Source organism: Carica papaya, chromosome 4, assembly GCF_054855325.1.
Source record: "Carica papaya isolate Zhongbai chromosome 4, ASM5485532v1, whole genome shotgun sequence".
Lineage (NCBI taxonomy): Eukaryota > Viridiplantae > Streptophyta > Magnoliopsida > Brassicales > Caricaceae > Carica > Carica papaya.
Genome location: NC_142312.1, coordinates 29,966,839 through 29,991,183, shown reverse-complemented (window position 1 = coordinate 29,991,183; position 24,345 = coordinate 29,966,839). Strand labels below are relative to the sequence as shown.

Genomic DNA, 24,345 nt, shown 5'->3' with positions numbered 1-24,345 from the left:
AGCCGTGCAACCACACCCAACTTAAATTAACTCTCTACATCACTTTTTGTCTTTATCAACCATATTTTCAATTTAAATATATATATATATATATATATATATATATATATATACACACACAAATAAATATTTAATTAAATAATAATAATTTCTTTGTATAAGATAGAAATTGTTTGACTGCCGAATGTCGTGGCATCATCTTTCTTTCATGCATGATCATAGTCATTTGCATTTGCTTTTCAATCATACCCAATAATTAAATTAATCTAATTTAATAATTTAATACATACATACATACATACATATATATATGCATATGTATCTAGCATATGAAACAAAGTTATATATGGATGAATTAAAATAAGTTCAATATTTGAGTTTAGTATATAGTTCTCATTCAATATGACATGACATGATTAAACTATAAGTATGTTCCTTATATCAAGATTTTAAATAATCTTTAATTAATTGTATAATAACAAATCAAACCTAATGATGTCTCATTATTTAGCTAATTTATATATATATGTACATATCTCCAATCATGCATAAAAAGTATTAATATTAATTATAGTTATAGATATATTATATAAAAACAAAATATTAAATATTACCCACTAAAATTTTAAAACTAAAAAATTAATAAGATAATATACATAATATTTATCTATTTGAATTTTTAAAATATAAAAAATTGTTTTAATAATATATATACCAATTATTTAATTAAAATTTCTAAAGTATAAAAGATAATACGTTAATATTAATTAATTATAAATAAATATTTTATAAAAGATAGATTTATATTATTTAGAGATAAAATTTTAAATATTTGACATGAAACCTAAACTTATCCATCTTCTAAAAACAAAACTAATCAACCAGCGGAATTTCCTAAACTAAAATCAATTATTCATCCCAACGTGAGTCCCTGAAATTTCCTGTTCTTCCACACGTCTCTTCTTTCTCAAGGTGATTTTTCCATGTGGGACTCTCTCTTTCTTCTTTTTCTTGTTTGGTTTACTTAAATTCTGGCAGTATATTAACGTGTAAACAATTGCAAAATTAGCTTTGCAGCCAAACAAGACACCTCAGTCAATCCCAACAACACCTTTCACTCTCTCTCTCTCTCTCTTTTGGCTTCTTCTTCAAACAATATTCTTCAGTTTTACAAGTTTAAGATAGCATTTTTATGAATCTCAAATCAAGAAATTGCTGCCAAAGGTGTCTTCTTCTTCTCCTGTCATGACTGCAGTAAGTGTTGTGTTATCTCTGATCACAATCGTCATCACCTGGTTGTTTGGCTACTCCGAATCTGTTAGTAGAGCCGATTTTCCAGATGGGTTTGTCTTCGGAACAGCCTCTTCCGCTTATCAGGTGCTTGTTTCTTTCATACCCATCTGAATTTCCTTTCATCTCAATTCATATTAATATAACAAGCTGTAGAGAGACTGAAACAAAACAATATAGTTAGCAGGTGTTATGTATAATGGTATACATAACACGAAAGGAAAGACTATATCGTATCCAAACAGATCAAATAAATCTGGGTCTAGTGTTTTATGTTCGGGTTCAATTTTGTTCCAAAGTTTCCTTTTCGATCTTGATTTTTCTTTTTCTTTTCTTTTCTTGTGGTATAGTTTGAAGGAGCTGTGAGAGAAGGAAACAAGGGAGCAAGCATATGGGACACTTTCACGAGGCAGCCAGGTGAGAACTCAGAACTAGAAATTCACAGTTTCAAAATCTATGGTGGGATTTCTTTTTCATGAAGAAAAAAAGAAATTGATATTTTTTTTGTCTTCCATGTTCAAACAGGAAGAATCTTGGATTTCAGCAATGCCGACATAGCCGTTGATCAATATCATCGATTCAAGGTTAAATATCAATATATATATATATATATATATATATATCGTAGTACTGAATTACCAAATTTCATATGATAATATTATGTTATTTGAGTTAAATATTTTTAATAAATATAATATATTTAAAAAATTGCCAATAATTTTTAAAAATTTAATGTATTAAAAAAATGTCTAATATATTATTTAGATTATATATAAGTCTTCTTTTTAACAGAGTTTGTATATTTTTTAGTATAATTTACTGACTTATATTTTTTAATTTAAGTAATTTGTAGAAGTTAAATATTAGGATTTTAAAAAGAAGAAAACAAAAAAGCAAAGGGACAATCTAGGTGATGGCAACAACTCTAGAAATGAAATTTCAACTCCGAACCCAAAAAAAAAAAAAAATTATTGTCTTTAAATAAGACTTATATCGATATTAATATTTGCATGTGTATACATATATACATATAATAATAATAGTACTAAGGGTATTGACTCATACACGGTGATAACGATGTACCACTCGTATGAAGATGAAGTTTCAAAGAGGTTGGTGGATTGAAGTAAAAGGAAGATCATAACTAACACAGTTTGAAGTAATATTATAATATTTGGATCTTAAGTAAGATTAATGTTTACAGGATGATATAGAGTTGATGAAGGATATGGGAATGGATGCTTACAGATTCTCAATATCTTGGTCAAGAATTTTTCCAAGTAAGTTCCAGTCTTGTGGAGAATATTATTTCTACTTTTCATTCTTAATATTTCATGGTATGTATGTATAGATGGAACAGGAGAACCCAACCCAGAAGGAATAAGTTACTACAACAACTTGATAGATGCTTTAATGGCAAAAGGTTGCTATTTACAGACATCATTTACGCGAAATTCTTTCTTCTTCATCCACTTTCTCTCGATATATACATAAATAAATATATATATATGTAAATATATTAACTTAATATAATTTTTTCAATCAGGAATCGAACCTTATGTAACCCTATATCATTGGGATCTTCCACAGATGCTTGAGGATAAATACGAAGGATGGTTGAACAAACAAATAGTGTTAAGTATCCCGCACATGAAATTTTTACGTCAACTTACCTACCTCTCAGGATTTTGTTCAAGGATTGAATGTTTATTATAAGTATATATATGAAATCTTACAGCATAGACTTTGAGCATTATGCTTTTACTTGCTTCGAAGCTTTTGGCGATAGAGTGAAACATTGGATTACATTCAACGAACCTCATGGTTTCTCGATTCAAGGTTATGATACAGGCATTCAAGCTCCAGGAAGGTGTTCGATTCTTGGTCATATCTTCTGTAAGAAAGGAAAATCATCTACTGAACCATATATTGTAGCTCACAACATCCTTTTATCTCATGCTTCAGCTTATCATAGCTACCACAGAAATTTCAAGGTATTCCTTATCATAGTAAATAATTATTCTAGTCTTTTCGTAATATATTATATTAGTATGAGACAAATAAATAACTTCATATATATATATATATATATATATATATATTGTGTACATATTTTGAATGTTATAGGAGACACAAAAAGGTCAAATTGGAATGGCACTGGATGCTAAGTGGTATGAACCAATATCTGACAACGATGAAGATAGAGACGCAGCACTCAGAGCAATGGATTTTGGAATTGGATGGTAAAATTTCTTCAATACCTTTTAATCATAATTTTACTACCATCTTTTATATATATACATATATATATACATATCATACTAGTTAAAAAATATTGTTTATTGAGTTTTTTTTTTAATAAAGTAGCTTCTACATATGTCGAATAATGTAAATCGTACTATTTTAAATATATTTAGAAATTTAAAATTATGAATATAAACTATGATAAATAATAAGTTAAGTGATATATAAAACACAAATACTTATTAAGATATTGTACAATATAATAGATTCTATGAATACGTGTTAGGTGTCAAATATAATTTTGACCTTTCAAAATGTCAATAGAATAAGTCATATATGTATGAGTGAAAAAGAACATGTAGCTCTTAAGTTATTTCCAAAGAAAATCATTTCATTATGGGCCTCCTATTAAGTTATGTGTAGACCTAAAATTCATCGGTTTATACATGTTGATATTATAAGGTGCCACAAATGTCTTATTTTAATTACATAATTGACCTAATTTTAATTATGTTGAAAGAATGCTTTAGCTTGCTTTTATGATATCATCTTGTCATACACTAATATAAAATATTAAAATTTTTTAAAGTTACTCTATTTTTGCTAAAAATTAAAATATATATATATATATATATATATATTTCAGGTTTCTGGATCCGCTTATTTTAGGCGATTATCCTATTTCAATGAAAAAGTTAGTGGGAAAGAGATTACCAAGAATCCCAAGAGAGACATCTCAAATGCTGGTGCACACATTGGATTTTGTAGGCATAAATCATTATACTACATTATATGCTAAAGATGATAAGATTCAAATTCAAAAGCTAATATTGCATGATGCCTCATCTGATGCAGCTGTTATTACCACATGTAAGAACCCTTAAATCTTTAAAAATTTTCATTCATATAATAATTGCTTTAACTTGGGAAACTAACAATAGTATATGTAGTTGTTCGAGATGGAGTTGCTATCGGAGAAAGGGTATGTGTCAATAATAATATTTAGATTTGGTTTGGTTTTAAGAAAAAAAATATTATATTACAAAAATTGACTTAAAAGTATATTATATATTATCTTATGTATTCCACAACCCAGGCAGCTTCTCACTGGCTACATATCGTCCCTTGGGGAATTAGAAAGTTGATGATATATATCAGAGATAAGTATGAGAATCCACATGTGATTATAACTGAAAATGGTGAGAAGACACCTAAAAATTCATTCTTTTAGAATTATGAATCAATGGTATATAATAGTTTCAATTTATGAGTAATGCAGGTATGGATGATCCAAATAGCCCCTTCATAACTTTAAATAAGGCATTACAGGATAAGAAGAGAATAAATTATCACAGAGACTATCTATCTAATTTGTCTGTGGCAATACGGTACGTAAACAACTAACTCATGTTCACTTAATTCAAAAGTTGGAGCCTTATTATAAAGACTTACTTCTAAATATATACAGACAAGACAAGTGTAATATTCGAGGTTATTTTGCATGGTCATTGTTGGACAACTGGGAATGGAACTCAGGATATACTGTTCGGTTTGGACTCTACTATGTGGACTATAAAAACAATCTTACAAGGATTCCAAAAGCTTCAGTTCAATGGTTTAAAAGTATATTGAGACTGACAAAGTCATCTCATCACCTTTTAGATTCATAGTACTTCTTTGTTCAATTGTATATATATCTTTTTAAAAAAAAAAATTTCTAGTAACTGGGTCAACTTCGTTAGACCAACATTTTTAATCAAACAATAAATAACAATAATGTAAAAATTAATCCTTATCTCCATAATTATTGTTTTTATAATTTACAAATTCTTCAATATTTTTAAATATGTCATATAATAAAAAGTATACGTAAAGTACGAACCAACAAATGAAATTTTTTTTTTTTCATAAAGGACTTACAGGAGATGCTGTTGAATTCTAAGAGACAAAATTTTAAAGGCAAGAAAAGAAAAACAAATTTGTTAGACCATGCATGATGCACAACATACTGGTTATTAGTTTAAACAATAAGGTAACATCTTTCATAATAGCAAAGAGAAACACTAAGATAGATATAAAATATTGAGCAATAAAATTTTATAAGTATTAAATGGTATTAATAAAAAAATTATTGACATTCAACAAATCTAAATAAAGAAAATCTAGTTCTTTATTATGTAATATAAAATATGAAAAATTCATGAAAATGAGAAGTAGACGAACATTAATGAGAGATACAATATATTCAAAGTCGTAATGCCAACAGTGAAGACATTCATGACAACATGCTAACAATATAAAACTAGCTACACTTTTCAAGTTTAGTGTTTTCGTTTTGTTCATATACGAGGACATGTAAGATGATGGATTATGGCTACGTGATGAAGGTGAGGGCTTAATTTTTGAAATTTTCCACCACCACCATTTTGAAGTTTTAGAAAATTTACAATAAATTGTTTCTCAAATATGAAAATAATGTGGAGAACAATTAAAGAAACATTATTTTTTCAATTGAAGTTAAAAAAAATCCATGAGAAGTTACTAAAATTATCAGCACGTTAAAGAAAATATTCGTGGCCATGCATCATAATACTCTAGGTTTTGGCTCTATCTATGTAAATAAACAAGTTCAAGGTCTTCAAAGACTTATTACGAGTGATAGAAAGGTGACGAGGCTTAATTTACATAAGGTGTTGAGAGAATAAATTTTTGAAAAAAAAAATAATAATTATTGTTTTTCTTTTTAAAAAAAGGTAAAGATGATAACTTATTACAAGTAATCAAAATTAGAAAGTTATTTTCTTTAGATATGGGAATAAGGATGTCAAGCCTAACATGTTATCGTGTCATAGACACTCATTCATTAATGAGAGCATAAAGAGAGGCACCATTAAGAGTTTGTATAAATCTTCTTCTATTGGACCATAGAGTAAAATTATCCTGATAATGTAATCACATATAAGAAAAATGGTTATGTTGAAATTTTTGAAATGCAAATTTATCTTTGGCAAACTATTTGAGAGATATAAGATTTTTAGTTATTTCTGGAGCATATTACATATTTTTTAAATTTAGAGACTTATAAAAATAACTAATAAAAAAGGTGTCGAAGTTAACAGTTAGTTGAGATAAATACTTAAAATTAAGGAGCTATTAGAATAGACAACATTGGACTATAATTTAAAGGATCCACTATTGAAATTGTTATTTTTCTTAAAATAATGTAGAACCTTGGACGATGGGGTATCAAAGTTTTGCTCGAACTAGAGATAAAGGACTTCCCTACAACATTAGCTTGAAAGAAAAGCTGTTGAAAAGAATGGAGAAGAATTTTATAGACCAAGCAATGGCCATATACCTCGTGAAATGAGATTGAACATAGCATCGTATTAACGATTGTAATTAAGGAGTGACATTTCCTCCTAAATTTGAAAAATGATAAAATTAGATTAGTTAGAAATAGGGAATAGCCTATAGTAACAAGTTCATCTAGATTAATTTAATTTATTTTAAATACTCAAAATGAACCTGTCTTTCTTTTGAAGCTCTTGAGTGATTAAATAAATTTTTAATTTCTATTTTGTGATATGGATCTAAAATCTTTATGTAACACCTCAATTATGAGATTTAGACTCATGATTAAATTTTTATTAATAATAATTTTTAATATTTTGATTTTAATTTTTCTTAAATTTTTTAAAGAAATATACATTTTGGGTATATTTAAAAATAATTTTTAAAAGTTAGAGCCAAATTAAAAATAAAGAAGAACTTATTTGAAAAGAAATTTAAAAAACTGGGGCCAAAATGCAAAAAATAAAAAAATAGCCACGTGGAATTGTTACATCAGCATCACGGTCAGTCGTCATGTGCCGCTTGGCAGACACACGGACATGCGGCCACGCGGGAAGCTACGCGAGCAATTCGCGTGCCAACCGATCCCAGGATCAGAATTGATTCTCACGTGCATGAACGATCCAGATTCAATTTTTCTTTAGGCACGATCGAACAGTATTTATGCATTCAATCGTGCAGTCCTTATTTATTTTTCAAATAAGATGGATCTAATGGTGGAGGTTGGGTCACGCATCTTCGAACGAATAACCCAGATCGAAAGGATAGAGGTATTTAAACATTTATACCCAGACCCCAAAAACCCTAGCCGCCAAGAAGAAATCAGAGAAAAAGAAGAGAGGTGGCCAAAAAGTGAACCAGTTGTCGGAGAAAAAAATCAACAGCCATTGTTGCTGCACCGGAGTCCATAGCTGACGCTGGAAAGTGAGTTTTTTTTTCTTTCGATTCGTCTTATAATTCTAAGCCACCCCAAACCCTTATTAACGCCGAAAAACTAAAGGAGAAGCCAAAAATAGAGGACGAACCTCGACCGAGTTGCTGTACCCAAGACCCAAAACCCTCTAGTGAGCTCGAATCCCCTTCCCGCTCCCTTCTATTTTTCGACCGTTGAATTCCTTACATGTTTTTGACACAGGGCAATTAAAGAAAAACTCTTACCGTTAAGGAGGAATGGCAGAGCCGTCGTACCAGAAACCCCGCCTGCCTGTAAGTCTAAATTTTTTCCCTTTTTCTCCAACATAAGCTTCTTAATATCAAGTTTTACAGGTTTTCGCATAGGACCGGCCAAACCAAGAAGAGGCACCGTCGTAGGCAGCGGAGATGGCACCGCTGTGCCGAAACCCTAAACCAGTCCCATAAATATTTTAAACTTTTTTTGGCCATTTTGCGATTATTTCTAGGATATTTGACGCGTATTTTTAATTTTCGCATAAAAACTCAAGAAATTTGAGAATCAGGAACCACCAGAAAGTGCAGTGAAAAAGGCAATTGTTCGAACACTAACCCAGAGTAAGAATCTCTCATCATTTCTCACGTTGCGGTTAATTAAAGTCTAATAAATAATAAATGGTGAAATATTTAAATATTGGCAACCCCTGATTAATTAAATACAAGTCACCGATGGTGTTAGTAACTGATCAGTGTAAAATTGCTCTAGTCTATTTGCACTGCTTATTTATTGTTATACTGTTTGTTTGCTTACCGCTATTACATGCACTTTAATTTATTAGTTTTTAATTATTTTCTCACTTATTAGTTTACTCAACTATTTTACTCTATCAGTTAACTGGTTTGAATGAATGTTGTGACTTTGTCTTCTTTAATTATCGAGTATTAAATTATATTGTTTGTTTAATTATCATCTTATTGTCCTATAATTATGAAATGAGATTGTTGTCTGTAATTATGATTAAATGATGATGTGGACATGTATATGTTAGTTGACATTATCAGACTAAAAGACTTACCGGGTGTCATGAAAAATGGTATATGGACCCAGTACATAGGGTAAACCCTATTGTGAATGTTACTCTTAGTCGAACGGAGCTGAGAAGTCCCATAACGGAAAGGGTTGGAAAGTATTTTGTTCACTCTCATACCGGACGGGGTATTGAGACAGTGGTACGTTTGGCACCCATTATTGGATGAGGTATGAAGACGGTCGGTTAATTAATAAAATGGATATTAGGTTCACGAGTAGTAGAAACCTATATGGACTCCCAGCAGCACTAGTAAGTAAATAAAAATGTAAAGTTTAATTATTGATGATCTCTTAGAGTATATAATGTATTGCTATCTTGATTTTTTTCTTCATACGTGGTACTTGAAAACTTAAAAGGTAAATATGAAGTTAATGTTTTTCAAATTAAAGAAATTTATCTAAAAAGAAAAATAGTTTCATTTGTTGTTATGCAATTTTTACCAATCTTTAGTTTTTCATATCAGTGACAAAATGTTGATATTCTTATTAAGGTAGTATAGTTCATCTTCTTTTATTAATCATTTCAGATCAAGACGACCAAAATTCGAATAATAAACAGTAAAAAAGTTAGCAATTAAATATTGTCTTCCATTTTCTACCAGTTGCGCAGCAGAGGTCGACCACATAGGTTTCTAATTACACTTTTGTTTATGTTATTTTAATTTTTTTCAATAGACATTCTCGTAACCTTATTGAACATTCTAATTAAATTGTGTAAAGAATATAAACTATAAATTTTTAATTGCTTTCGCTAATATTTTATAAAATTTAATATTATTATTTAATTAAATTTTGGGTATTTACACTTTATATAAGGTATCTTAAATTTGATAAGAAGTTTTAAATCCAATTATAAAAAAATATCCTTGGTGAAGCAAGAGATAATGAATATCGAATCTTTATTATGTCGAGAGTTGTATTCAGGATTAGATAGTTATCGAGAGGGGTTGGAGGGATCTAATAGAAGTTCAAAGGGAGGGAATGATATTTCATACGAAGATCGTCGAAGATTTTGGTACATAAGACAGAGAATAAATTTGTGTCTTCTATAATATGTGATTTATGCTTATGAGTTTAATGGAAAACTTAGGATGAGAAAACAAATGAAGCAAATATTTTGAAGGAGAAAGAAAGATATGATTTAGTTTGGATTTTATGAAAGATGTAGACCTAAATTATATTTTTTAAATAAAAAATAAATGGTGAAGAGTAAAAAAAAATATATATATATTTATGATAAGAAATTAAAATATATATTATATAATAAAAAAATAAAAAATGTATATATTTTGCCAAACAGGTTCTTGCCATTGTTAGGGGTATAATAAACTTAAGACGATGGTAAGTCTGTTAAACTTATATAATCGGACGTTCGCTCTCTCATTCGCTATTCCCCTTTTCTCTCTACTCTCTGTCAAGCTCTAAACCCCCTTTTCCAGTTCCAAATCTCTGCAACCTCGGACGCCACCACCGCCGGTCATCTCCTCCGCTAAGTCTTGCTTGCTCAGCTTCGGACGAAAAAGGGTATTGTCTGTTTTTCGTTTGTTTTTTTTTCCCCTTTTTCTGGGAAAATTTTCAAATATTTTATTTGTTTTCATGGTTGACGGATTTATATATTATGATATCTATTGTTTTTCGCAGTTTGATTTCCTTTTTGTCTGGCTGATTGAACCTGAACGCACAAGAACACGTTTTCTTTTTCTTTGTTCCGGAAAACTTTTAACTCGCATTGGATCAAACCCGGAAGTTTTTCTACGATAAGGGGTTTACGTATTGTGATATTTGCATATTGCCATGAAACGAGGTTACTCAGAATCACCATCGAGCTCTGTTGGGCCACCGCAGTCCAGATTCAAGTATAACCCAGAAGGTAATTTCTTTAACCCTCATATAATTTGTTGTTTAATTTGTAATTTTGGGGGGGTTTGATTTTGTTAAAATTTTTAGGACTACAATTTTATAGTTTTCTGGGTTTAGTTTTTGGTCTTGTTTGTTGCTGAGAAAGTGAGGAAGACTGAAGGGAGAAAATTTTTATAATTTAGATTACCAAATGATTTTAATGTATAGCTTAATGGTGATTTTGGGGCCGGTTTTATGCTTCTTGAGCTTTCTGTTTTCGTGTCGTTCAACAGCCTTAGGTATTGTTTGGTTGTGAAGCTTATGAAATGATACAATTCAAAGTGGAATTTTAAATTGGGTGTGGAGGTGATCCTCAAGAGAGAAGGGAATTTGGATATTACTTTAATTACTCCAGCAGTTCTCAAAACGCTCAAATGATTTAGTTTAGATTCTATTTGGTAGTTTAATTTTCTACTGTGATTTAAAGGTGATGCAAAATTTTTGGAGGATGAAACAACAAAGAACTTTGCCAGAAAAGTGGCTGACCACTACAGCAGGAGGACCAACCAAACTTTAGAAGAACGAGAAGCAAGTCCAATCATTCACTTAAAGAAACTTAATAATTGGGTGAGTCTTGAATTTCATGGCATTCATTTTAAAGAAGTGAATATACTGATGTCATATGATTTGAATAATTTCTTGTATCATTGGCCAGATTAAAAGTGTCTTAATTCAGCTATATGCTCGTCGAGGAGATGCTGTTCTTGATCTTGCATGCGGAAAGGTATTATATGTTACCCTCAATGCAAGTACTTCGGTTGAAGAATTTCCTAACTTTATGCTTATTGGACTATTTCATGTTTACCAGGGAGGTGATCTCATAAAATGGGATAAGGCAAAAATTGGATACTATGTTGGGATTGATATAGCTGAAGGCTCGGTAAAGTGACATATTTAATATCTTTGCAGTTTCTTTTTCTTGGATGTATTAGTTACATTGACTGCCATGAAACAACAGTTGTGGAGTTGTGGATCTCTTTCAGCACTTGTTTAGTCAGTATATTGTTAGACTTATTGATCGATTTCACCTGGCAACATCTTTATTAACGTGGCATTCAACTGGTTGCTTTCCTTTCTAAAATAAACATGCACGTTGCTTTCCTTTCTAAAATAAACATGCACAAGATGCTATTTGTAATTGTTCACATTTAATTATTTGTTACCTTTGCAAAATTATCATGTTATTATGAAATTTAGAATTGTAGACTATTATACCTGTGCTTATTGCCTCAATGATGCACACAAACTTCATTTTATCTGTTCCTTCTCTCTCTCTTTTTTTTTAAATAAATCTTTTTCTTCTCTCTTTATGTTATGCCTGCTAGCCAACTCAATTTTTTGGTGTTCAATATTCATGCACAGATAGAAGATTGTCATACACGTTATAATGGGGATGCTAACCATCACCAACGTCGTAATAAATTCAGTTTTCCTGCGCGCCTCATATGCGGTGATTGTTTTGAGGTAATTGCAAGAATTGTAGTTTTTTTGGTGAATAACATCATTGTTATCTGCTTTTATATGGACATGTCAGCATTGATTAGCAGTCTGTTGAATGAAAAAATAGGTGGTCAAATTGCTAATTTATGCTCTTTACTTTTGCTATCAGGTTGAATTGGACAAAATTCTAGCTGATGATGCACCTTTTGATATCTGCAGTTGCCAGGTGAATGATCTACTTTAGTTGGTTCATCTTGAATTATTAAGCATAATCTACTGTATTTGAAAATCTTGTGTATTGAAGCAACTTCTCTTTATTAATGTACCATGTCTCACATGTTTAATCTTGAATAATTTCAGATAGTGATGGAACTCAATACCTCCTTGAAAATTTTATTTGAATGGGAAAGGCTTCATTCTCTATACCGCGACTTTTTCTTAATATTTTTTGTTGAGGGGGGAAAAAGAAGTTTGAATCTAATTGTTCTGTATGTAATTTCTTTAGGTGTGGATTTGCATATGTTTATTCTACCATTAGTACTTCCATTAGTACTAGCATTAAACATTCTTGGCCCCCAACCTTATATCTTTGGTTTCATTAACTTCGAACCATCCGATGGATACCTTTTTGTCTTTTATTTACTTCTAGTTATTCTGTTCTTATTTTGCCATCATCTGTTTTTAACTGGAAACAATATGGGGAGTCCCAAACTTGGATCTTTACTCAAGTTAATTTCTAGGCTTAGGTTCTGGTGTTATCACTTGCCCTCGTCAGAGGTTGAATATCTGTGGATATGCATGTTCAGATGATAGTTCAGTAGGTCACATGAAAATAATGCACTTTACCTTGTCATCTGAAATATGAATTCAGATAACTGATTTGTTTTGCTTATTCATGATTTCTTAGATTATGAACAATTAGATATATTTTGCAGTTTGCCATGCATTACTCCTGGAGCACTGAAGCACGTGCAAGGCGGGCTTTGGCAAATGTATCAGCCTTACTTCGTCCTGGAGGCACATTTATTGGAACAATGCCAGATGCCAATGTGATAATCAAAAAGCTTAGAGAGGGTTTATCTTCTGTCTCTAACCTTACCAGTTTTGTTGTTTCTTTCTTAGCAAGTGTCAATAAAAAGATCTTTTTACTAAGCATTTATATTTTCTTGTCTTCATGTTATTTCAAAAAAAAAAAAGAAAATTTCCTTGTCTTCATGTACTTTCTTAGCTCTGTAATGCATTTAAACAAGCTCAGGTCCTCAGGGCATTGTCAAACGTTAAAGAACCATGACTAGTCTAAATGTCAATAATTACAATAGCAAGCTTTATATGGGACCATACTGTGGTTAGGTTGTTGTGACATCCTTCACGGTCTGTGCTGTCTGAAAAACTGAATCATTTGCTGTATTTAAATTTGGTTGTTGTTCAGTTAATTGCATTGACGTTGACACAATTTAGATGTATAGGCCATACTGTGATGACTCACATCCCACATCAATAGTTCCTTAAGGAGGCTAATACTAGTGTTAGTGGCACAGTGGTCTCAAAGCACCTATAGCAAGTATTTTTGGCTAAAAGCAGTTTGCCCGGAAAATAGATAGGATTTTCTCTAATGTGTCTGATCATTATATTGAAGTTTACATTCTTAAAGAATTACATGGGTATTTATATGGCATATTAAATCTTCTCCAATAAGATAGGGAACAAGGATAAATAACATAAAAACTCCTAGCGAAAAATGGGAAGTGAAAGGAATCTTACCCAAAGTAACATTGAAACCCTCCTTAGCTAGGACTTCATAATGTTAACAACCTAACACTAAAACACCAAATTCTGCAATCCCAGGAATATCTACTTATTAGAATAGTCCCAAATCCTAATTAATATTAACGCTGTTTCTTTACACTCTTGATGTTGCATCAGTATTTCTCCTAGAATAAACTTCCTAGATTTGATTTTTCCATTATTGGCACTGAATCACCTACATAAAACATCACCGGATGTGCAACTGATTAACATGATATTCCTGCTGTGAATATGCAGCTGAAGGATTGGAATTTGGTAATAGTGTCTACTGGATACGATTTGATGAAGAATTTTCTGAAAAGGTGAATTCTTTATCTCCCTTCTACTGCAACTGCATGGTCTTAGAGATACATAAGTTGAGTTAACATGCATTATTTGAAACTTTGCACATACATCCAATTTTAACAATCATTTTTTCATTTGTTTCAGAAATTTAAATCATCTAGCCCCTTTGGTATCAAGTACCAGTTTCACCTGGAGGTAAAATTGATATCTTAATTGTTTTTATCATTCATGTTTTTTCTTTTTAGTTTCCGTGACCATGGCTTCTTGACATGGATTGCAGGATTTTAATGCGCTTATACTACTTTTTCGTAAGAGATTCTATTCAAAGTGAAAAAAATATTTGACTTTTCTTTCAGGATGCTGTGGATTGCCCTGAATGGATTGTCCCCTTTCATGTCTTCAAGTCATTGGCAGAAGAGGTAAAAAAGAAAACCATTATTTTTTAGGCTCAGTTAATCTTTTTCTAGGTACCGAGATATATCAACACGTGAGGGATTGGAGTTTTGGTCCTTGAAATCTTTTCACAGGCTTTGATATTGTTAAGGTCTTTTGCATGCCATTCAAATGTTTCCCTCGTTATAACCTCTATTACACTAAATATTTTGTTATTATTTGACTCATGTCAGTTACCACTGGGATATACATCTGGTTTAATTCTGAGCCATGCCCTGTCAATCTTTTACAGTATGATTTGGAGCTAATTTTTGTGAAGAACTCACATGAATTTGTGCATGACTACATGAAAAAACCGGAATATGTGGAGCTCATGCGAAGGCTTGGTGCCTTGGGTGATGGTAACCAAGACAGGAGTAAGTATTACCATAAACTTCTCTTTCCTCCTTATAACTGCCTAGCTGAGTATGGTTCCAGAATTGAGTATTTCTTCATGCATGTCATGCAAGAGCAGTTCTTTTTATGATGTGGGCTCCAAGATTACATGTTTTTTAGTCTATTTCATCGAAGGGCAAGTTCCAATAATTTTTAATTTTCTTGTCCTCTTTGTGGACTTCAGCATGTAGCCTTTTCATGGATATATTATTTTTAGTTTGCAAAGGAATTAGGAATCTGAGTCTAATACATTAATCTGTCTCGTTGTTTTCCCTTTGGAGGATACTGTATCCTTCAAATTTCTATGCTCTTCCTCTCTTAATATAGTCTCCTTATAAATTCCTCGCCTGGCATCAGTGCAAGTTGCATATACATAATTACTTTTTTTAATAAAAAGTACGAATATATTAACAATGCACCAAGAGGGTGCTACCCATTTACAAAATAAATTTATATATTAGTCAAACAGTCAATTATATACCCAAACCTATAGAACTTGCACTTGAGCTACTACTTTTTTCATGTACTGATGAGCTACCCTAAGGAAACATATACATAATTACTCCTGCTTTTTTCATGGATCTTACCACTGTTGAGCTACAAATGCTTTCTGATATTCTACTTTCTGTTTCTTTGCTTTTGTCATATTCAGGCACACTATCCCCAGATGAATGGGAGGCAGCTTATTTATATCTTTCATTTGTCTTAAAGAAGGTAAATGTTCCTCTCTCTGTGGCTGGCAACAATTCTTTAATTGTTGCTTGTTTGTTTTCTCGTTGCCCTTCAAGTTTCCTTCTATATTTTCGTATTATAGTCTTTCATTGATAACAAAGAACAATTGCATCATATCCAGCGAGGCCAACCAGATCAAACACAAAGAAGGGGGAAGAGAGAAAACGGGAAGATGCACATATCAAGGGAGGATATCTTGTACATAAATAGTTGAGTTTCATGAAATTCAAATAAGTACTAAGATTCATTCTCAAACAGGATTAGCCAGTCGTTAGAACATGGAACCCTCCTTTGACCAAATTGATTGTGCCTTTTGACAACCTTCTCTTAAACTGTGACTGTTCATTTTTTGTAGATTAAAGAATATGTATAGTGATATTGCTTTCAGTCACGGGTTCTAAGAAAGCCCTTCTAATGGTACTTTCTTGTATTTGGATGTTGAGAAATAAAATTATAGAGTTGAGATTTTGATAGATAGCGTCATTATGAAGAATTGGAATGTTAAATCTGCCTTTAGGGTTTTTACTCCTGCCATGTAGTGCAACCTTTTTGAGAGAAATGTAACAATCAAAGGAAATTTCAGCGTCAAGTTAGCCCCTTTTGATTATCTTTCACGAGTTTGTACTTTTACTATCCAAAGCCAAACACATTTTACACTTTGTGCAATCTTTTACCAAGGGTGAAAAAAATCAATCATCTGGCCGAAAGGCAAGCAATGATGGCGATTGGAAGGTTCAACATGGTTCAGTGCATGTTTGATTCTTAATTCAATATTAAGCTTTATTTATATATTAGTCTTAAAAACAGTAATGAGTATTCTAGTTGAATGACTTGGACAATTAAGAATTATAAGTGTAAGTAACATAAATTAGCGTATGGCTTGTTAAAATGTGAGAGCAAAAAAAAGAAGAGAGCATTCATTACTTTGAGAATGAACAATAAATTTACAGCCAAATTCAGATTAAGGGAAGGGGAAATGATTGTCCCACAACCCTAGTCAGTTTACTTAAAGAGAAATCCAAACATCTCTACAGAAACCAAGGTTCATATAACTCAGCATTAAATCTTATCACCATCCCTGATTGTCTATCAAAGATCCAGGTAATATAACATATGCCAAGATGGTAAGTTCGACAAATTTACATATAGGTTGCAGAAAAGCAAATTTACACACGCTTCAACAGCACAACCATGATGACCATGACTGCTAATCCCATGAAGGAAGCACCAAGAATCTTCTCCCCATTAGAGTTTGCCTTTGCTTTGCCATCAGTGTTTGCATAACCATTCTCTTCAGATGGAAAACCAAAAATGCCCTGAACAAAAGAAGATATATTGGTAACCATCTCAACCACAGTTAGCTTGACATTCTCCATGAAATCTGTCAAAGTCTTCATGACGTCCCCGGATTGGATCTCAGTGGATAATTCTTCAAACTTCTTTTCAGATTTAGTGTCTGGATATTCAGAATCTGGAAGCACAGCATCTGAAACATATTTTCCAAGTTCAGATACTGCTACAAGAAACATGCAAAAAGAATTCGGAAACATTATAAATGAAGGCAGAAAATTTCTTACAATTCTTCTGGGAGTCGAGGAATTGCAAAAGCGCATCATTTTTCAATACAGCATCCCAAACTTTAGGATCAGATGCGATTGAAGCAACAACATTCTGGGTATGAAGCCAAAGCCATATTTTGTAAGACTCAGAAATGAAGGTAAAATCTGTGTATTAAAAAAATTCTACCAGGAAACTCCAGTATAGGCATAGAATTTAGGTATAGAATTTACCCTGGCAGCTGAAACAGAAACTACAAACCATATAGGCCCCAGAGACATCCAAGTGGGAACATTTCAAGTTTGATTCCCATGTATAGATGTAAATAATATTTTATATAGATGTATCCAAATATTAGTGAATAGATGGTGAAACAAAACTGTTGATTCATCACAGACACCTTGTAATGGTATTACCCCCCAACAAATACGGTAATTCACAAGACATCTTACCCTGAATTCAGCAACACAAACTCACAGCATGACAAAAAGAATATGCAAATTTACATGAGAGTCAAACAGTACCTGAGCTTCAGGGCTCTCACTAAGCAAAGCAAATGCCTGCATAGCATGTTTCGGCACAGGAACTGCTTTAGTCTCGCTGGGCCTACTCTCCAAGCAATAAGCATTCGAAAGCAGCGAGAGGCTGGGGACATGGCCAGCCTCTGATGCAAATGAATCCTCAAATCCAGTAGACTTTGGAGATGACAGATACACCCTGTAAACATCACAAGTTCAATAGGCAATCTATGAAATTAAACCGCGATTTACCAAATGGAAAATAACAGGAAGTAGAGAGAAGAGTGTAAGAAAAGTAGGCAAAAAGTAAAACTGCAACTTGACATTTACAACATGCTCCATGTAGGTCCGTTGACAAAAAACTAAGTCATCAGCTCATATGATGGCATCTAAATTTCTTAATCCTAAGATTTACTGGTAATCAAAGAATACTCGATTACCTTTGTTGAAAAGTTATTCTGTTTCCTTCTCTACCACAGAAACAATGATGTTCCTAACTAAAATTCAAAATTTTCAACAAAAATCAAAATACCTGAAGCAGGAAATCATAATTACCCATTTTTAATGAATTCAAACCCTAAAAGACGAACCAAACGATCCTAAATATTTAGCTATATCCACAGATGAAGAAGAAAAGTTTGAAAATCGAATTTTCTTTTCCAAGAACAGAGACGCACTTATCCAGAGCATCTTTCAATTCAGTGGTAGCATCCTTAGCCTCCTGAAGGCTAGGAGGGCCCTGGACAACGGTCCTACCCATTGGCTCACCGCCACGGGGATCGGATACAACACGCTCCTCCCCGCTGCCGATGAACTCCCAGTCATCAACCTCCCACGAAGGCCGCTGCACCTGAGCCACGCCATCAACCTTCGAATGAGACGCAGATACGATCGCCGGGGAAACCTGCTTGGACGCGCTCCTCATCATCGACTGCTCAGTCACCGCGGGGATCGACGGGAATCCCGCACCCCTGATGCCGCCGACACCGATGTTAGCCACCTTGGCTGCCGTTCGCATGGCTCCTCCTCCCATGGTCGAGGAAAATCTCCGTGAAACCTGGCGATTTAGATTAAGGGTTGCGTCGAGGATCGCGAGAGCGGCTGAAGATGAAATGGATAGAATTCGCGTGATATTTATTTATCTATTTCCATTTCATCTAATTAAAACTTAAAATGGAAGGAACACAGGACAGGAGACATCGTTTTCGAGGGAATATAATCGACGGTCAATAAACCTTAAAATGACTCAAAACAGATCTAGACCGTCCATACATGTACGCCGTATTTTCACGGAGATAACGTCCGGAGCTGCTTAGATTTGAAACGAATAATAATTATTCAATTATAAACATTGCTTATATGTTATTATTATTATTATTATTATTATTGTTATTATTATTTTAAAAGATAAAATATATAGAATTATTTATATGTACCAATTGAAATTTTGTTCATGGGTTTATCACATGAGATATACATGTAGCTATCACGTTATTATTTTTTAATTATATGACTCCAAGTTATTATTTTTTTTATGATATGATTTTAATATAGAAGATGAATATATCTATAAGTTATTTTTATTTGACGATCTATTTTTATTTAACATAATTAAAATTTAAATTATAAGATTCAAATAATTAACTTGTGTAATATTTATGAGGATCTCATTTATCCAATTATGAATGAACTTCAACAGATATCGAACAAATAAGAACCATTCATATATGGGTTCTGCTATTTGAGTTTTGTGCTTATATTGGAATTCCAGAATATATATATATATATAAATCATAAAAATTGTACTATAAGAAAGAAGAATCATCAATGAAACTTGAATTCTTAGACACAAGAATCACCATCAATCATTCGGTAAATACTTGTCTAGTCTTGTTGTAAATGAGTAGTTAAGAAGCAACAGGAGCAGATCTTTATTAATTGATGATTCTTCAACTGGAAAGGTAACTCTCTTTCTCGATTATTTAAGATTATAAGTTTTGGAACTGAGATCTATTTGAGAATTGGTTTTATGATATGAGTATTTTTTCTTGTAGTTAATCATATAATAATTAGAGATCAGTTCTGGCAAATCGAGGAGCATTTTATGGATGATTCCCATATCAATTTGTGATATCTATAGGACTTGTTAGATTGAATTACTTGTTTGGAAATTAATAGTTTAAGAATACAATCATACTTTTGTTCCACTCTTTGCATATTGATCCAGGACCAATTAATCCACGAGCCGTTTAATTCTATTCCTAAGTATTCTACTTGTAACTAGTCTCACCATATAGAAAATATAGAGAAGTACTCCACATAAAGCTAGAATTTTGCAAAAATAAAAGAGCTTTCATCTTATTGTGTAGGTTTTTAGTTTATACCCCGTAGAAGAAGACCTAACCAGGTTTCTAGCCAAGAGGATGGAGGGAATGCAACAGATACAAAGACTCGTAGAAGCCATGGTTGGTGTTCAATAAAGCTGCAAGAAACCTTTTATGTCTTCACCATGCTAAAATTGAATTGGAAAAGGGTGGACAAGACAACCAGTTGAGTATCGAGCATTGATTCTGATTTAAACTAGCGAGTTAGAAGGTTGGGCGGCTTATACACGAATTTACTGGAACATAACTAAATAATGAAGCAAAGTAAACTCATTGTCAGATGAAAGAAATCCAATTAACAATAGGCAAATATAGAATTTTCGTCTTTGTAGTATTAACTTAAATAAATTAGATGCCACCATGGCTATATCTTATTCATGTATTACATATAATGCCCTTTTTATGAGTTTATTAGAAAATTTATCAAGATGAAAATGTATCTGCTTCAAATGCCAAAAAGATTCTGTTAATGAGGTTTTCATTCTAACAAGGTTGAGCAGATAAAAATTTATGGGAACAAATATGAATTTATTATGGAAGTACGGTTAACAGTGATAAAAGGTAATCATTTATCTTCCCAATTATGAATGATTTTCGAGTAGTAATTATTTTTCAAGATAAATCTAGACAATCTTCTTAATTGTTAATCCTAAATTAAACGTAATAATCAAATTAAGTTCAACTCAATGATCTTTTGGACCAAATTAATTTGTGGTGAATTTCATTTTCATTAATAAGCTCATTAAACCCAACTTTGATCCAACCCAATTAATCCATTAAACCCATCTTAGTACACAAATCTGATTCAAAAATTTAATCAAATGCTTTCCTAATCTAAAGTTTCATTACTTGATATAGCTCAATCCATCATATTTTCTCAATCGATGTCAATTAACATCGTTTAATGACTTCTTCTTTAAAAAAAGTCGAAAAATAAACAAATTGTTGACTAAAGATGATGACGATTAAATGACAATATCAAACATTTAAAAAAAAACGCTTATAATAACTATCTTTTAAATTTTTAAAATTTATAGTTCGGTACATATTATTTTCTACGTTGTTTTATTTATTTTTGTTAAAAAAAGTTGTTGATAAATATTTTTTGGGGATAATTTTATAATTTTAAATAGTAAATTAGTAAAAAAAAATTTGAAATTAAATTACAATATAACCAATAATTTGAGGATTAAATTAGTAAAAAGATGTTCTTGAAGTATTCCTTAATGTTTGTCAACTTTTGACTCGATAGGAGGCTCTTAGTCCAATACCCGAATACGGTAAAAATTAGGATCTGTCTGTCACTACCTCAAGGTACATATGGGAAAGTCCGTGTAAGTAAATAAAATAAAATAAAATCCAAAAATCATAATATATAAAGAAAATTAAAGGGAACCCAACACGATGCGGGCAACCCCAGTTAAATCCGTGTGGGTCACCTCAGAAAAAAAAAACAATAGTATACAACACGAGAAAACTAGGGCCCACCCTTTACTGGCCCCACAGTGTCGGGCGTTATATAAAGTTTCAAAACAAAATAATTCAAAATCTGAGTATTTTATAATACGTGTGTGTATATATATAAATATATATATATATATGGGCTAATGGACATTAAATTATTATAATATACTAATATTTTAAAAAAGTTATTTTTTATTTACGCTTCAATTTAAAAATTATGGCTAAATTTCATATAGAATTCATTTTAAAATAAATTTTTACAATTTAAAAATTATTTTTTTCTACGTAAAAGAATAAAATCAAATCAAAAAATGAATTATTCTATAATTAGTATAAAAGTTGAGAGATTAGAAAGTGAGATTTTGATTAGGAGAAGGGAATTCGGGTTCCAGGATTTTCACATCTTTTACAAAACTCCTAATCTCGTTTAAAACCCTTTAAAACACACTAATTAAACACTTCATTTCCTACTTAATTATATGTTTATATATAATAATTAAACTATAATTAGAGAGCTACATGCCATTTAATTTTTTTTTTCTTTTTTTCCCAAAAAAAAAAAAACAAAGAGAAAAGTTGAAACAGCTTGCCGTCTCTCTCTCTTTCTCTCTCTATTTCTATCTCAAAGCCTCAAAAAACCCTTTCTCCTTCCTCACATGATCCTTCAAAAACCCTGCAAAACACCACTTCATTAGTCTCAATGAATATATATATATATATATACCCTTTTTATTTAATGTATGCGATGAGATTCATTTTTATTTTCTTACTATTTTGAATATTTATTTATTACTCTCGAAGCTTTTCACAATACAAAGATGCGTTAGATAGACCAGTAATAAGTGAACAAGTCTGAGTTCATAATAAATGATAATTGAAAATTATAAGAAAATACATATATCTAATACTACTTTCAAACAGCTGAAACTTACCACCAAGAAAAATACATTCGTATAACATATATATATATATGTAATTATTAATTGTTTATAACTGTAACTGCTGCCAAATTTTGTGTTTGGATTTTGGAGTATATAAGAAAGTTCCTAGGATTCTTTTTTTTCTTTTCTTTTCTCAATTTTCTGATTGGAAATGTAATGAGAACAGAGTTTACAAAATTTTTCGAAAAAAAAAGAATAAGTTGAGAAAATCGCTGGAAACAAACAAAAGAATAAAAGGAAACTGACTTTGTAATCAATTACTGAAACACACCATCCTCACCCGCTATGAATGTAACTGAAATTTTTTTGCATATATTAAAAATCCAAAGCTGTCTTTTCACAAGCAAAATAACAGAATTCTCTAAAAATTTAAGAGATACAAACAATAGGAATAAACTCTTAAACCAGTAAATAATCAATTAATCAATCCAATCAGAGACTGAGAATCAACTGATTAACTCACCTTGTGGCTTGCAATCAGGCGGATCTTCGAAGAGCGAAAGTGAGAGCTGTTTATGCGCAACTCCGATGTCAAACAAAATAAGGCCGGATTTCGGATCGTCGACGATGATATCTTTGACCGGTAGCCACAGAAAGAGCTCCTCCTGAGTTAAGCCGACAACTCCACTGAGACTCCCGTAGCTGAGATTAGCTCTCACAACGCTGTCGAAGAACACTCTGTTCTCGAATTTCGTCATACACGGCCCGTCGAGGAAGACCTCCAGCCGGCCATTATCAGAAAGAGTGTAGGATCTCACTTCCTTGGGGACCAGACCTGCCGGCAACCCCCGCGAGCGGAGGAGATCGTGAATTGAAGACGAAACTGCAGAGAGAGGAAACAGAGAAAGAGAGATCGAAAACAGGATAAACAGAGAGAAGATTCTGGTGATAAGGACGGCAGCCATGGACACCTTTTGCAAAGAGAAAACAGACGGGAGGGTTTTGAGGCTTAAAAGTTTTGTTTTCTGGTTTTGGTTTTGGTTTTTGTTGTTGGGGAGGGGGGGGGAGATCGAAGGAGAGGAGAGGAGTAGAAAGTGGAAAGACTGTTTAAAAGAGCAGAGAGAATGAGGGTAATATTACTATTTTACCCTTGGTTGGTGACTGGGCCAAAGGTCTTAGTTTAATTATGATTTAACTATAATTAATTAATTAATTAATTAATTAACTAATATAATTGGCTTATGTGTAATTAATATTCCAAAATTGATATTAAGCAATACTGCATTTGGTGCTTTGCTTCTTGTCTTAAATTGCTTTTTTAAGCTCATCTAATTACATTGTTTTTGTGGTGGTCCATGTGAGTTAATATTCACTTTTTGCATTGTTTGGCTTATTACACACACACACACACACATATATATATATATGCTTACTATTTCCTTAACTTGCATTATTGTTGACAGCCATACATACATACATACATATATATATATATATATTATGTAAATAAAAGGTACTATTGGGATCTGGAAAACAAATTCAATAATGGGGATTTTTTTTTTTTTTTTTGATAGAACTCGGTTGGATTTTTGTGATGCATGTGTTTGATTCTTCATTATATGTTATACAATCTATACATTATATAATAAATTAAATATAATAAGTAAATAACATTGAAAAAA

General features: G+C 31.8%; 4 protein-coding genes across 5 annotated transcripts; 2 read left to right on the top strand and 2 right to left on the bottom strand.

Moving 5' to 3' along the window:
* The first annotated feature begins 1,047 nt into the window (after positions 1–1,047).
* BGLU41 (beta glucosidase 41) lies at positions 1,048–5,338 on the top strand. Its single transcript, XM_022039087.2, has 13 exons — positions 1,048–1,377; positions 1,641–1,707; positions 1,816–1,874; positions 2,495–2,570; positions 2,642–2,713; positions 2,837–2,924; positions 3,029–3,284; positions 3,418–3,533; positions 4,181–4,404; positions 4,485–4,516; positions 4,631–4,733; positions 4,814–4,922; positions 5,003–5,338. The coding sequence occupies exons 1-13, from the start codon at positions 1,246–1,248 to the stop codon at positions 5,202–5,204; spliced, it is 1,536 nt and encodes a 511-aa protein (XP_021894779.2). The 5' UTR covers positions 1,048–1,245; the 3' UTR covers positions 5,205–5,338.
* A 5,186-nt stretch (positions 5,339–10,524) lies between these two features.
* On the top strand, positions 10,525–16,246 carry LOC110812328 (mRNA capping enzyme family protein). 2 transcript variants are annotated; one of them, XM_022039082.2, is made up of 13 exons: positions 10,525–10,739; positions 11,196–11,335; positions 11,424–11,492; positions 11,577–11,648; positions 12,131–12,232; positions 12,378–12,434; positions 13,144–13,282; positions 14,252–14,316; positions 14,444–14,494; positions 14,656–14,718; positions 14,985–15,108; positions 15,780–15,841; positions 15,981–16,246. In XM_022039082.2, exons 1-13 carry the CDS (start codon positions 10,664–10,666, stop codon positions 16,071–16,073), a joined length of 1,113 nt encoding a protein of 370 aa, XP_021894774.1. In that variant the 5' UTR covers positions 10,525–10,663; the 3' UTR covers positions 16,074–16,246. The 2 variants fall into 2 exon arrangements, with proteins under 2 accessions (XP_021894774.1, XP_088075000.1); XM_088218874.1 differs by having other exon boundaries at positions 11,424–11,648.
* Positions 16,247–16,814: 568 nt separating this feature from the next.
* On the bottom strand, positions 16,815–19,079 carry LOC110812259 (Uncharacterized conserved protein (UCP012943)). The gene is made up of 4 exons (XM_088218873.1): positions 18,612–19,079; positions 17,941–18,133; positions 17,437–17,530; positions 16,815–17,345 (listed from the first exon to the last, which is right to left on the bottom strand). The coding sequence occupies exons 1-4, from the start codon at positions 18,965–18,967 to the stop codon at positions 17,026–17,028; spliced, it is 963 nt and encodes a 320-aa protein (XP_088074999.1). The 5' UTR covers positions 18,968–19,079; the 3' UTR covers positions 16,815–17,025.
* A 3,166-nt stretch (positions 19,080–22,245) lies between these two features.
* LOC110812299 (serine protease, putative (Protein of unknown function, DUF538)) lies at positions 22,246–23,747 on the bottom strand. Its single transcript, XM_022039038.2, has 2 exons — positions 23,187–23,747; positions 22,246–22,455 (listed from the first exon to the last, which is right to left on the bottom strand). Exons 1-2 carry the CDS (start codon positions 23,626–23,628, stop codon positions 22,400–22,402), a joined length of 498 nt encoding a protein of 165 aa, XP_021894730.1. The 5' UTR covers positions 23,629–23,747; the 3' UTR covers positions 22,246–22,399.
* Positions 23,748–24,345: the final 598 nt, after the last annotated feature.